At 43.3% G+C, this 14,139-nt stretch overlaps 1 protein-coding gene across 2 annotated transcripts in view; it reads right to left on the bottom strand.

Annotated features, from left to right (window-relative positions):
• DOCK1 (dedicator of cytokinesis 1) overlaps window positions 1-14,139 on the bottom strand; it is a 926,077-nt gene that overhangs the window by 323,072 nt on the left and 588,866 nt on the right. For both annotated transcript variants that reach the window (XM_033940914.1, XM_033940915.1), the window contains exon 29: window positions 13,940-14,034. In XM_033940914.1, the coding sequence (XP_033796805.1) occupies window positions 13,940-14,034 (95 nt within the window). The remainder of the gene's footprint in view (window positions 1-13,939; window positions 14,035-14,139) is intronic.

Raw genomic sequence — 14,139 nt, forward strand, 5'->3', positions numbered from 1 at the left:
AAAGTGCCCCGCTCTCCCCCCAAAAATGGCAGGTGGGATGCCCACTCCCAACTGCCTGCGAAATACCTCCGCCCCATGAAAAAAAAGGCAGGATGGATGCCCACTGCCCCAGCCCCCGTACCTATGACATTGGGAGCAGGAGGTACTGAAAACACCTCCTGCTCCAGCTCCTCCCCGATGACACTGGGCCTTAGGCCCCTCCCCAGTGCATCATGTAATGCACGGAGAGGGGCCTAAGGCCCTGATTGTCTCAGACGCCTTGGTTTCCTCCCTTGGGAGGGGCATAAGAACATAAGAATTGCCAATGTTGGGTCAGACCAGTGGTCCATCGTGCCCAGCAGTCTGCTCACGCAGCGGCCCTTGGTCAAAGACCAGCGCCCTGAGACTAGCCTTACCTGCGTACGCTCGGGTTCAGCAGGAACTTGTCTAACTTTGTCTTGAATCCCTGGAGGGTGTTTTCCCCTATGACAGACTCCGAAGAGCGTTCCAGTTTTCTACCACTCTCTGAGTGAAGAAGAACTTCCTTACGTTCGTATGGAATCTATCCCCTTTCAATTTTAGAGAGTGCCCTCTCGTTCTCCCTACCTTGGAGAGGGTGAACAACCTGTCCTTATCTACTAAGTCTATTCCCTTCAGTAACTTGAATGTCTCGATCATGTCCCCTCTCAATCTCCTCTGTTCGAGGGAGAAAAGGCCCAGTTTCTCTAATCTTTCACAGTACGGCCAATCAGGGTCTTCCTGGGGAGTGGGCAGGAGCCTCTGGTGTCAGGAGGGCATGGGCACCATCCTGCCTTTTTCTTTGGGGGGGGAGGTATTTGCGGGCAGGAGGGAGTGGGCATCTCTCCTGCCATTTTTGGGGGGGAAGGGGGGCGTCTTTGAGGCAGGAGGGAGTGGGCATCCCTCCTGCCTTTTATCTTCGGGGTGGAGAGGGAAGTCCTTTATGGCAGGAGGGAGTGGGCATCCCTCCTGCCATCTTTTTGGGGTTCGGGGGAAAACAGGACGGTGGCTCGGGAGTGCTAGCAGGGAGGGGCTTATTTAATGGGACAGATGGCGCGCAGAACATCTGTCCCATTAAAAAAAAAGCAGAAGCCCTAACAGCAGTGGCAGGAGGCTGCTTCTGTCACTACTGTTAGGGCTCACTGAGCGACTGAGTCGGTGGGTTTGCATGCGTGGATGTGTGTGGCATCATCTGCGCATGCTCAGAGGCCCTCCAGATGCAGCGAGAGCTCATCAAGGCTTTTCAAAACCTGGACAAATGCCGGGTTTTGGAAAGTCCATCCGGGAGCCTGGACAGTCCTCTAAAAAGAGGACATGTCTGGGTTTTCCTGGACATCTGGTAACTCTGCCAAAGTTTGTGGCAATTAAAAGTTAAAGTTGATTACTGGACGCCCTGCAACAGGATTGAGCCAACCAACGTTTGAAACAATAGTTTGTGAATTTTTGCAAGATGAGTGCTTACTTTCACTGTTTTTCCTGTTACTGACTAGCACTGTTTCACACAGTTTATGTTTGATTTTGTTTGATTTATTTGACTTCACATTCTAGCACATTATTGCTTTACACACTTGGGTATTCCTATGATGGTGTGCATCATAGAGCTAAAGAAGCCCTGTGGGAAGTCCGTGCTATTTTAAAGCAACAGAGCTTCAGCCGTACAAGTTGTTCTGCTCTCATGGCTTATGACCTCACACTGAGGATACACAATAAAAAAATATTTATATCATTTGTAAATTATTATTATAGTGCTCCTGTGAGACAGTTGCTGCTGTAGACTGACACTTGGAGGAACTTTAGTACAAAGTAATAACGATAGCAGTTAAGGTAAAAAAAAAACAAACAGATACTGGGAGAGGAATAAATGGAGCAAGGTAGGAGTGAAGGGAATGGAAAGGAGTCACTAGTTAGCAGAAACAATACTGCTCCGAAATACTAGAAGAGGTAGAAAGGATAGGGTTACCATATTTGTGAAGTCAAAAGAGAGGACAACCCCACCACACCCCTGTCCCAGCCTCACCCCTGGCCTTTCTCTTGTCCCTGCCGCCTACCTTTCACCAATCTCACCCCTGCCCCACCTTTTACCCATTTCCTTAGACCCCCTTCCTATCTTCCGTACCTTTTTAATGCTTCTCTCTTTCCCTTCCTCCAACCTTCCCTCATGCATATGCTTTTCTCTCCCTCCCTCCCACCTCCCATGGGTGATTTTCTCTCTCTCTCTCCACAACCCCCTCTCCTGCGGGTTTCTTCTCTCTCTCTTTCCAATTCCCCTCCCACAGGTGTGTCTCTCTCTCTCCCCCCCTCCCTCCAACCCCCCCCTCGCAGTATAGTGCCTTTCTCCCCTATTCCCCACCTATCTCCTCAATTAAACTGATTCTTCAGACCGGCCACAACAGTAGCGAGATGAGCCTGCTGCCATCAGACTGCCCCAGAAGTCTTCTCTTTGGAGTGACTTCCTGTTCCCACAGAGGTGGTATGGTCCAGTGAGAAGGAATCCAAGGCAGGCTGGTGGCAGCAGGCTCACTTTGCTGCTGCCAGTAGGCCCGAAGATTCAATTTCAGCCAAGCCTGAAGGTAGGTGGGGTACAGGGCAGAAAGGTTAGGGCTCTAGACACTTTCTTCCCAGACAGGGGAGAAAACTTTCTGGACACCTGGACTGCCCTCTAAAAAAAGGACATGTACAGGTAAATACAGATATCTGGTAACCCTAAGAAATGAACTGTAATGGGAACAGAGGCTGGGTAGTAGGGACAGAGAATGAGTGGAGCTGTGGGGGAGGAGCAGAAACAGGATGAGGGACTGAGTGGAATTCAGAAAGATAGCATGGGCTGTGGGAGGAAGGTTGCTAGCAAAAGGAGACATGGAAGATAGGAAGAAGAGCAAGCAGAGGAGACACACTGCAGGGAGAAAGAGATGAAGAGTAACTGTGTGGGACTGGAAAAAAGCAGCTTCAGGAAAAAAGGGGGGGGGGTCATGGTGGAAAGAACAGACATGAAGGTGAGAAAAGGGTGAGGAGGGAATAAGACTAGAAGAAAGTGAGATGAGAGAAGCTGTAGAGAGGAACCATGGAAAGACATTTAGGACATGAAGGAAAAGAAATGATGAAGCCTCAGATAAGTTCCTGGCAGATCTCTACTTCTGGCCAACAGACACACTAAACAAAGGAAAATTCCTAGCTAAAAAGGGACATATCATTATTAAAACCATTGTGAAAGACAAAAAAAGTGTAACTTCTCAGCCTCACAACTACATACCCATCACACTAATCCCACTTTTCATAATTTCAACCTTGTGGATCATGACCTGCTGCTACCCTGCCTAGACGCCTTCTCCTACCACTGAGCAGCCTTCCACCATGGCACCAGTCTCTGAATTCTCAGCTTTCAATCTACCATCTGCACTCTTACTAAAGAAGGTGGCATCTTCATCTCGCTCTACTTCCTCAGTAAATGACTCTTTCCCACCTTTTCTTGTTAAGAAATTCTTGGATTGTCTCCTGTCTCCTCTTCTGGCAATAATATCAAACAGTCTCGATTCAGGAACATCTCCATTATCTTGGAAACATGCCATCGTTACCCCCGTCAAAACATTTGAAGCACAAATCCCAGTTAGAAAAAAGAAAAAGGCTCCCACTCTAATGTTTGCAGCTAAGAATGTTGAATCTTCAGATATTTATTTTCCAAGACAAATGTTTTAGAGCCAGGTGAGTCAGTATTATTACAGACTTAAACGAGACAGATTTAGAATTCATCTTGAAAATTCTTGAACCTTTAACAGTGTTCTCCCCAGAAATTTTTTCCAGCCAAGTGGCATGAAAAGTAGCCGGGTGGGGCAGGATGTGGAAATTTGGTGGTGGGGAAAATTAACCCCCTCTTTTACTAAGATGCGCTAGCATTTTTACCGTGCGCACCCCCCCCCCCCCGCGCTACATGGGAAAACTAATGCCAGCTTAATGTAGGCGTTAGCGTCTAGCGCGCATGGTAATTCTGCACGCGCTAAGCACACGCTAAAACCATTTTTGCAACTTAGTAAAAGGAGCCCTAAATGTGTACTATTTTTATTAGCTAATTATTATTATTGTCCAATGCTCACTATTGTAAGGTTTGTTAGTCTGGCCCACTTCCTTTTTTAAGGTTTGACACTTGTGTCAGAATATTTTTACTAAATTTAAGAAGCATCCAATGCTAGAAGAGAATAATTAGATATTTGCCCTCTTTCAAATGGTATAGAGGTTTAAAAAAGGGAAAGGCGTTAATGAAGTGATTAGGTTCAATCTAGCCATTTATTTCTGCATGAATTTAAACAACTAAAAAAAAGATAAATATAGCTCATCCAGTCATACATAAATGGCTCTACAGCAGGAGTGCCCACACTTTTTGGGCTTGCGAGCTACTTTTAAAATGATCAAGTCAAAATGATCTATCAACAATAAAATTTAAAAAATCACAAAGCACATTGTACGCAGAGAAAATGTTAATTATCATTTATATTTTCAAAGAGGTCAAGACAGATGACTTTATGCAATGTCACCTCAGGAACAACTATACAAAAATAGACAAATATACCCCCTCCCTTTTTACTAAACCACAATAGCGGTTTTTAGCATAGGGAGATGTGCTGAATGCCCCGCGCTGCTCTCGACACTCATAGGCTCCCTGCAGTAAAATCTGCTATTGCAGTTTAGTAAAAGGGGCCATAGTGCAAAATATAGACAGCAGATATAAATTCTTAAAACGGACACATTTTGATCACTAAATTGAAAATAAAATTATTTTTCCTACCTTTTTGTCTGGTGATTTCATGAGTCTCTGGTTGCACTTCCTTCTTCTGACTGTAAATCCAATATTTCTTTCTTTCTGCCACTTCCCTTTTCTTTCTGTCTCTCTTTCTTTCTCTCTCCCCCTGCCCCTTCTTTATTTCTGCCTTTCTTTCTCTCTCTCTCTCCCCCTGCCTGTCTTTCTTTCTCTCTCCACCTGCCCCCCAAGCCATCGCGCCAATTTCTCCCTGCTGCTTCCCTGAGCTAGGCCAGGCACGTACAAGCGCCAGACTCACAAGACTTCACCTCTGACGTCAATTCTAACATCGGAGAGGAAGTTCCAGGCCAGCCAGGCAGCGATTGGCTGGCCCAGAATTGACGTCGGAGGTGAAGTCTTGTGAGTCTGGCACTTGTACGCGCCTGGCCTGGCTCGGGGAGGCAGGAAGAAAAAGATTGCAAAAGCAACGCAATCGACTCACATTGCCTTTGCGATCTACTGGTCAATCGCGATCGACCATTTGGGCACCCCTGCTGTTATGGTATCCTGTTCTGACCTGAGGAAAGGGGTTTAGTCAAAAAAAAACTGCCTTATTTCAATTTCCTATTTATAAACTTTAATTAATACAGTTACAATACTACTTGATTCTACGTAAAGCAACAAAAAATTTTTGTTTTCTACCTTTTGTCGTTTCTTCTTTAATCATCTTCTCTTCGCTCTCTTCTTTCTATTTAGCGTTTGTCCTCGCTCCCTTCCATGCAACATCTGTCCTCTTTTGCCCCTTCCACCCAGCCTCTGCCCTCTCTCTCTCTCCCCCTTTCATCTACTATCCACCCTCTCTCTGCCCCTTGCATCCACTGTCCACCCTCTCTGCCCTTTCCATTCAGTGTCCGCCCTTTCTCTGTTCCATATGGCATCTTCCCTCTTCCTATGTCCCTTCAATAAACTGTATATCCTGTGCTCTTTCTCTCCTTTGTACATGATTCATTTCAGCTTCACCCCCTCCCCTATGCTCTGGCATCTCTCTTTTCTCCTTTCCTTCCTACCTTCCCACTCCACCCCATGGTCTGGCATCTCTATCTCCTTCCCTTCTCTCACCCCATGCCCTGGCATCTCCCTCATCCCTCTCCCCATATATGCACTGACATCTCTCCCCCCTCCATGGTCTGGTAGCTCCTTTCCTTTCCCTCCCATGGTCTTGGCGTCTCTTGTCCTCTCCTCTCCCTTCCCTGGTCTTCCTTCTCCACTCTCTCTCCCCAATTGGGTGCTGCTGCAGCAGCACTTCTCATCCCCTTTTCCCTCCCCAATTGGGTGCTGCTGCAGCACTTCTCTTCCCCTCCCCCTCCCCTATTGGGTGCAGCAGCAGCTTTTCTCTCCCCCCCAATTGGGTACATCAGTTTTTCTCTTCCCCCTCCCCCCAAAAAAATTGGGTCAGCAACAACATTTCTCTTCCCTTCCCCCCAAAATGGGTGCAGCAGCAGAATATTTCTCTTCCCCCTCCCCTCCCCTATTCGGTGCAGCAGCAGCAGCATTTCTCTTCCCATCCCTCCCAGCTCACAAACCTATCTTTCATAGGTCAGCGATGGAGGGAAGCTTACAACTTGCTGCTTTTACTTGCTTCGGGCCTTTCTCGTTGCCAGGTCCTGCCTAATTTTGGCAGCGAGGAAGGCCCGAAGCAAGTAAAAGCAGTAAGTTGTAAGTTTCCCTCCGAGGCTCTATCATGTGCGTGCCGGCTTCCCTTCTCTTCTCTCCATAACCGGAAGTTGCATCCCATGGTGGGGAGGGAAGAGAAGGGAAGCCTTTGGCATGCACACGTTAGAGCCCCGGAGGGAAGCTTACAACTTACTACTTTTACTTGCTTTGGGCCTTCCTCGCTGCCGGGTCTTGCCTTTGCGGAAACAGAAAGTAGGCAGGACCCGGCAACGAGGAAGGCCCGAAGCAAGTAAAAGCATGCTGGCAAAAAAAAAAAAAAGGCAGGTGTCAAACAAAATTTTCAGCGGAGAGTCAGCCCGGGAAGGAGCATCGGCGGTAGCAGAAGGATTCGCCGGGCGGTCATCTAAATTAGCCGGGTGGTGCACCCGGCTAAAAGGCCCTGAGGAGAACACTGCTTTAAGTTTGTAAAGGTTTGCAATTCTTTCATTTAAGTTTTGTACATTTCTCGTTTAGGAATCAAATGGCTAATATGCAATTTTAGATCTGCAATTAATCTGGTACATTTCAAATTCTTTTAAAATGTGTGAACTCAGATGCTAATCGCACATATAGTTCTACAGAAAGATAATTACAGTAAATTACTGATATCTGACACCAGCACAAAATTATTATGCATAATGTACATTTCTGTTATATATTGTGCAAGCTGAAATCTCATTTCAGGCAAACTAGAAATATACAAAAATAATAAATGGGAAATCATTTCTAAATCAGAACGTGTACTGCTATAGTTCCTAAGCAAAAATAATCTTGCTTGTAGAATTCCCTTGGAATATTTACAGATAATTGAATTTACATAATTTGCTACATATAAGCAGTTAAAACTATAATTGCAAAAATTTGGTAAATTTATGTGTGCTCAAAGTTCTTGTTTTCAGTTTATTCCTCAGTAGGCTACGAACTTATGAATATTGGAACGTGAAAGTGCTTTACTGGGCCAGACCCAGGATCCATTTAGCCCAGTATACTATTTCAAACTGCAGCCAACCCAAATCATAACTACTAGCAGAGTCCCAAAAAGTAGCAAAATTCCATTCAGACTTAGCCCCAAGAATAAACAGTGGCTTTCCCTGGGCCTACCTTAAAAATTGTGTATGGCTTTTTTAAAACCCAGCTACAATAACTGCTTGTACCACTTGCTCCAGGAATGAGTTCCAGAGTATAATTGTTTTTGAGTGAAAAAATATTTCTCCTACAGATATCCCTGGACAAGATAGTCCTTCTTAGACTGTTACCTCAGGTTACATCAAAAATAGATCCATGAATTACAGAAAAACTTAAAAAAAAAAGAGGAATGTAGAAAATGGAGCAAGCTTGGATCCTTTCTCCAACTGAGGATCTGAAAAAGCATGAGACAGTAGATCTATTTGAAAAGGCAATTCAAATTCAGAAAACAGTTTACTTTTCCTCCAAAACAACTGAAAGTGGTAATTCATAAAAAGATTTATTTGAAGTCATACATAACTTAATAACACCATTCAAACAAATCTTGAACTCTGAGGTTATTTAAGATGATTTTTTATTTTACTTTCAGAATAAAATCTCCGAGATCCATAATAGAAAATGACATGGGGACAAATTTTTCTCTGTCCTCGCGGGAACTCATTTTCCCGCCCCGATCACACGAGTTCTTTTCCTGTTCCTGCCACTTCCTGCAAGCTCCATCCTCATCTGCACAAGCCTCCAATACTTTAAAATTATAAGTGTTTAAGGCTTGTGCGGTTAAGGTAGAGCTTACAGGAATGAAGCAGGGACAGTGACAAAATTCAGGGAGGGGGAAATTGAGTTCCTGCGGGGACAGGGACAAATTTGTCCCCGTGTCATTCTCTAATCCATAACAACTTAATTAGGGAGCACAAAACCCACAGATGTATCAGCCACTATTGAATACAATATAATACAAAATCAAAGTCAAGGGTGCCTGGCTGATCACGTGTGGACTTCCTTCTCTGCAGTTACAGATGAATATTAAAACTTGTTAGGAAACATGCAAAAAGCTCTTGTCCATTAAACACATGTCCAGCAAGAACACTGAGAGACTTACTTTTCAATCACCTAGACTTACTCATTTAGTAAATAAATTATTATTAAAAGGTAATATGTAAACTTAAGGCCCTAGGTTAGACCCTGCCTCTTGTTCCAACTACAGACCTGTGGCTAATCTTCTTTTCCTTGCAAAGGTGGTAGAAGCAGTTCTGAGAATGCAACATCAGGATTATCTTTCAAGCAATCAGGGTTTTCATCTAATCATTGCACTGAAACAGTACTACTGGCACTTTTAACTGACTTAGGAAACAACTTAGACAAGGGCACACAGACTTCGGTTATACATTTTTAGACCTATCAACAGCATTTGATCTGGCCAATCATGATGTTCTACTTGTTAAATGAATTAGGTATTTCAGGTGAAGTGCCGAGATGGTTTACAGCAATGGGCTCAAACTCATGGCCCTGGGGCCACATGCGGCCAGCCAGGTATTATTTTGAGGCCCTCGGTATGTTTATCATAATCACAAAAGTAAAATAAAACAGTTTCTTGATCATGTGTCTCTTTAGCTATACATGACAATATTATTATTAAGACTGTTTTTGATTAAAAATCAATAAAGAATTAAAAAAAAAAAAAAAAAAAAGACTTGGCCAAAAGGAAAGATTTATAAACTATAAAGAGTTTTACCTGATGCAAAATTGTCATTTTTTTAATAAGACGTTAACTATTTTTTCTGAGGCCCTCCAAGTACCTACAAATCCAAAATGTGGCCCCACTAGGGGTTTGAGTTTAAGACCACTGGTTTACAGGAATTATAAAGCACAGATCTTTACAGGTAAACATGTTTCAATCCATAGCACATGCTGCAAGGGGTACCACAGGGCTCTCTGCTCTCTCCTATTCAATATTTTTTTGAGCGGTTTAAATAAGTTTCTTACCTCTTTTGAAAATTGTAAGAGAAAAACTAACCAGCAGCCTTAAGGCTCCTCTTACTAAGGTGCGCTAGCATTTTTAGCGCACGCAGGAAATTACTGCATGCTGCGCTTCTAGAACTAACGCCAGCTCAATGCTGGCGTTAAGGTCTAGCGCGTGCGGCAATGTAGCACGTGCTATTCCGTGCGTTAAAGCCCTAGCACACCTTATTAAAAGTAGCCCTTAGACTTTGGTGGTTTGGACGCTACAGTCCGAGGAGTTTTCCTATTCAAACGCCATCTGGGATCGATTTTTTTATATTTTAATCTTTTTCTAAAGTTTTACTGCTGCTTTTTATCATCATAGAATTTATTTTTATGGCCCAACACTATGGCTTTTAGATCTTAGCTCTGGTTTCTAAACTTTTTAAAGTTTAGGTTTTTGTTTTTTAACTTATCTTTTGAGGAGTGACCTTTAACCCCAGAAACAGTTTTTTAAAACAGCTAGCAACACTCACAGGCTGTTCACACTTTTACTTTGAGAGAGGACAAGTTTCAAGTTTATTTAAAATATTTGATATAATCGCAGTATCCAAATCCAATGCGATTTACAAAATTAAAAACAGAAAAAATAAAAAATTTCCAACAAACAGGACATTAAAGACAATTATGACATAAAAACACTGATGAAGAGGAGGGGGAAAAATGGATTAAATACAATTCGAAAATAAATAAAAAGGAAGGGTAAGGAAACAAAAGGTTGGGGAACGGTACCCACTTAATTTCTACTTAACAGTGTTCCTTGTCCAGATAAATTCCGGGGAATGAGATAATGTGATTATGAAAAGTTAAAGGCGTCCTTAAACAGCCAGCTTTTTAGTAGGCCTTTAAATTTAGTAGGTAATTTTTCTTCTCTTATATTGGGGAGCTGTAACAGAAAAGATCGAATCCCTCCTTGAATTGCTGCGGCTGCTGGGTTAGACCAGTGGTCCATCGTGCCCAGCAGTCCGCTCATGCGGTGGCCCCCAGGTCAAAGACCAGTACTCTAAAATGAGTCCAGCCTCACCTGTGTATGTCCCAGTTTAGCAGGAACTTGTCCAGCTTAGTCTTGAAATCCTGGAGGGTGTTTTCCCTTACAACAGACTCCGGAAGAGCGTTCCAGCTCTCCACCACTCTCTGGGTGAAGAAGAACTTCCTTACATTTGTACGGAATCTATCCCCTTTCAACTTTAGAGAGTGCCCTCTCGTTCTCCCTACCTTGGAGAGTGTGAACAGTCTGTCTTTATCTACTAAGTCTATTCAGTATTTTGAATGTTTTGATCATGTCTCCTCTCTGTCTCCTCTTTTCAAGGGAGAAGAGGCCCAGTTTCTCTAATCTCTCACTGTATGGCACTGTAGCATGTTTCCCTGAAAATAAGACCTACCCCGAAAATAAGCCCTAGCAGGATTTTCAGGGTAGGTCTTAATATAAGTCTTACCCCCCAAATAAGCCCTAGTCCCGGGATTCGCCGGCAGTTCCCCTTCCCTCCCTCCCATTGCTTGTGCAGCAGAACCCTTGAGCGAGCACCGCCCCCCCCGAGCACCTGCCCCCACCAAGCAGCTGAATCCCCATCCTCCCTCCCTCCCATCCAAACCCCGCTGACCATGAGCGAACCCTAGTACATACCTCCCTAAGCAGCGTTGGGCCGGCAGCACTCTAAACAGGCTGCTTCGGCCTTGTCCACCCGTGAATTCACTCTTCCGCGTTACTAATGACATCATCAGTAACGTGACAGAGTGAATTCATGGGTAGACAAGACTGAAGCAGTTTGTTTAGAGTACTGCTTAGGGAGGCATGTAGTACTTGCTTGCAGTTGGTGGGGTTTGGATGGGAGGGAGGGATGGGGATTCGTCTGCGGGGGCGGGTGTTCAGGGGGGTGCTCGCTCAAGGGTTCTGTTGCACAAGGGATGGGAGGGAAGGGAAGCTGGGCAAGGGACCTTCTGCAGGAGGGATGGGAGGGAGGGAAGGAAGGATAGAACTGGCAAGGGTCCTGCTGCATGAGGGATGGGAGGGAGGGGAGGAAAGATGCTGCACATGTGGAGGAAAAAAAGTTAAGAGGAAGAATTGGGGTGGAGAGGAAGGGCGAGATGATCATGTACATACCCAGAAAATAAGACCTAGTGTGTTTTTTGAGCCTAAAATTAATATGACACTGTTTTATTTTCAGGGAAACACGATATTAGGCACTTTTATTTTGACTACTTTTTAATGTGGTTGTTATAAACATAGCATTTTTTAAGTTTAATGATATATGAGGGACCTTCAAAAAGTTTCTGCACTTTTATTTTTTTAAACACTATTTATTAAATGTCTCAAAAGCAAATTAAATCACTTTTCCACATAATCACCTTGTTGCCTGACTGACTAGTCACATGAAATTCTCTGACATGCCCTCTGACCACTTCTCCCGCCCCAACCATTTCTCATGAAAATATGAACGTGCAGAAACTTTTTGAAGGACCCTCGTATATACGCCAGACAGACTTTCTTGTCCTGGCATTTCTTTGCATGCTCTTTTATTTTTATTGCTTTCTCTTTAGAGATATTTTATTAATTGTTATGAATTATTTTTAGTCTTTTACCTGTTCATTATTGTTTTTTTTTTTTAAATAATGTTTATTAGAAGCAGTTGCAACACAGATGACACAGATACCCAGCAGTACAATATCACCAGGTCCAAATAGAGGGAATACAAATTCCAACAATGCACGTTCTGGTAAACTCAGAAAAAGAAAGTAAAAACGGCCAAGCTCTGAGCCAGTCAGTCACAATCTGCAAATTTTTAAATTATTCAAAGAAAGGAGAACAGAAGCAACCCCCCAGCCATACCAAACGCACACCCCCCTCCAACACTCCATACAAAACGCAACAATCACTCCACAACCACACACTCCCCCACAACCACACACTCCCCCACACATCCACCAGCAGGCCCCCCAGACGGTTTTTTATTTTTTTTTTATTATTTTTATTATTTTTTTTAATTGTATCTTAGCATGTACCCCTGACACAGCCAGAAGGTGAAATATGGCCAAGTTTAATAAAGTGTGCATTTCCTGGTACTATTGGTCTGCTCTGTGTTTTCCACTCTTTATGTGAAGTTCACAGCAGTGCCCTCGGGTGCTCCACTGTTCTATAGGCATGTCTGTGTGGCCAGTCCATACAATGCTGGCCCCTCTCACATCCGAATGGTCTGGATTGAGACATTTTGAACTTGGACGTTTCTGTGTTCAAAAGGTCAATAAAGTTGGACATACTAAAGTTGGACAGCCAAGATGTCTTAAGTAGGCAATTTTCCTCTCCCCCCCCAAAAAAAAAAAATAAAAATTTGGACATCTGGGCATAGATTCTGTAAAGTGCGCCTAACTTTAGGCGTGCTTTAAGCATCCAATTCAAGTGGATAATGAGCGATTTAAGAGTCTTAACAAGCGTTAATTGGAACTTATATGGAGTTAGGCGTCCTTAGTGCATTAGAGACGTCTATACGATGCCTAAATAGAGCCTAAATAAATCTGATTGCCACTTGCGCCACAAGGACGTCTAAAGCATGCCTAAAGTTAGGCACACTTTACAGAATCTAGGCCCTAGTGGTTTTGCCAGTTTTGAAAATGGCCATTTGCCCCCGAGTTTGGACATCTTAGGAAAAACGTCCAAATTTGGACTTGGACATCCTCTTGAAAATGCCCCTCCACATATTTGAGGCTTATATGGTGCTTTTATCTCTCAAAAAAAAAATCATGATGATTTATATTTTTTATTAATAAAAACAGATTTGTCAATTTCCTTTTTTCCCTGGCTTCCTCCATTTCTGTTGTCGCGTTGGAGTTGCAAAGTGGATACTTTTTCTTTCTTTTGTTTACATAGTAACATAGTAGATGACGGCAGATAAAGACCCGAATGGTCCATCCAGTCTGCCCAACCTGATTCAATTTAAATTTTTTAATTTTTTCTTCTTAGCTATTTCTGGGTAAGAATCCAAAGCTCTACCCGGTACTGTGCTTGGGTTCCTACTGACGAAATCTCAGTTAAAACCTACTCCAGCCCACTACACCCTCCCAGCCATTGAAGCCCTCCCCAGCCCCTCCTCCACCAAATGGCCATATACAGACACAGCCTTTTTGCCAGCCTTAAGTTGCAATAACAATTTCATTCACTAATACTGTAAAACATTCACGGCCTCTTTTACAAAGCGGCGCTAGCAGCAGAGAGATTTAAAGGGCTTCGGGGCTGTTGCCACGCGGCAGCTGCGGCTTTGTAAAAGAGCCGTTAGTTGAAAACTTTCATTCCATATATCTTTTATTTTCAAATTGGCAGTGTTCATAGAAACTTCCAGTTTTCTTGAGGTGGATCAATTGATTTGATTGTCTCTCTTTACCACAGCAGATATTTTGCAATCTGATACAAGGTTTGGAAATAACTATTTACATCATGGAGGGGAGGGCGAAGTCACTGTTTTTGCATTTTGCTTGGTTTGTTTCCAACCTAAATGATGCCAGGCCATTTTTGTTTCCTTTTAACATATTTATGGCCATACTTACTTATTCTGCATCATATTCATAATAACCCAGTCTGACGGATAGACATTCTTCCCAATGAGATTCTTGAACATGATGAATGTTTCCATCAAAAAGTCCTAAAATAAAGAGAAAAACGTTTGAAAAAGGCTAGTTTTCTATCTAAATTGATACCAAGTGGTTGATGAAAACTCACTTGATTAATGACTTGACTCAAAAACTAG

This window comes from Geotrypetes seraphini, chromosome 4 (assembly GCF_902459505.1).
Source record: "Geotrypetes seraphini chromosome 4, aGeoSer1.1, whole genome shotgun sequence".
Classification (NCBI taxonomy): domain Eukaryota; kingdom Metazoa; phylum Chordata; class Amphibia; order Gymnophiona; family Dermophiidae; genus Geotrypetes; species Geotrypetes seraphini.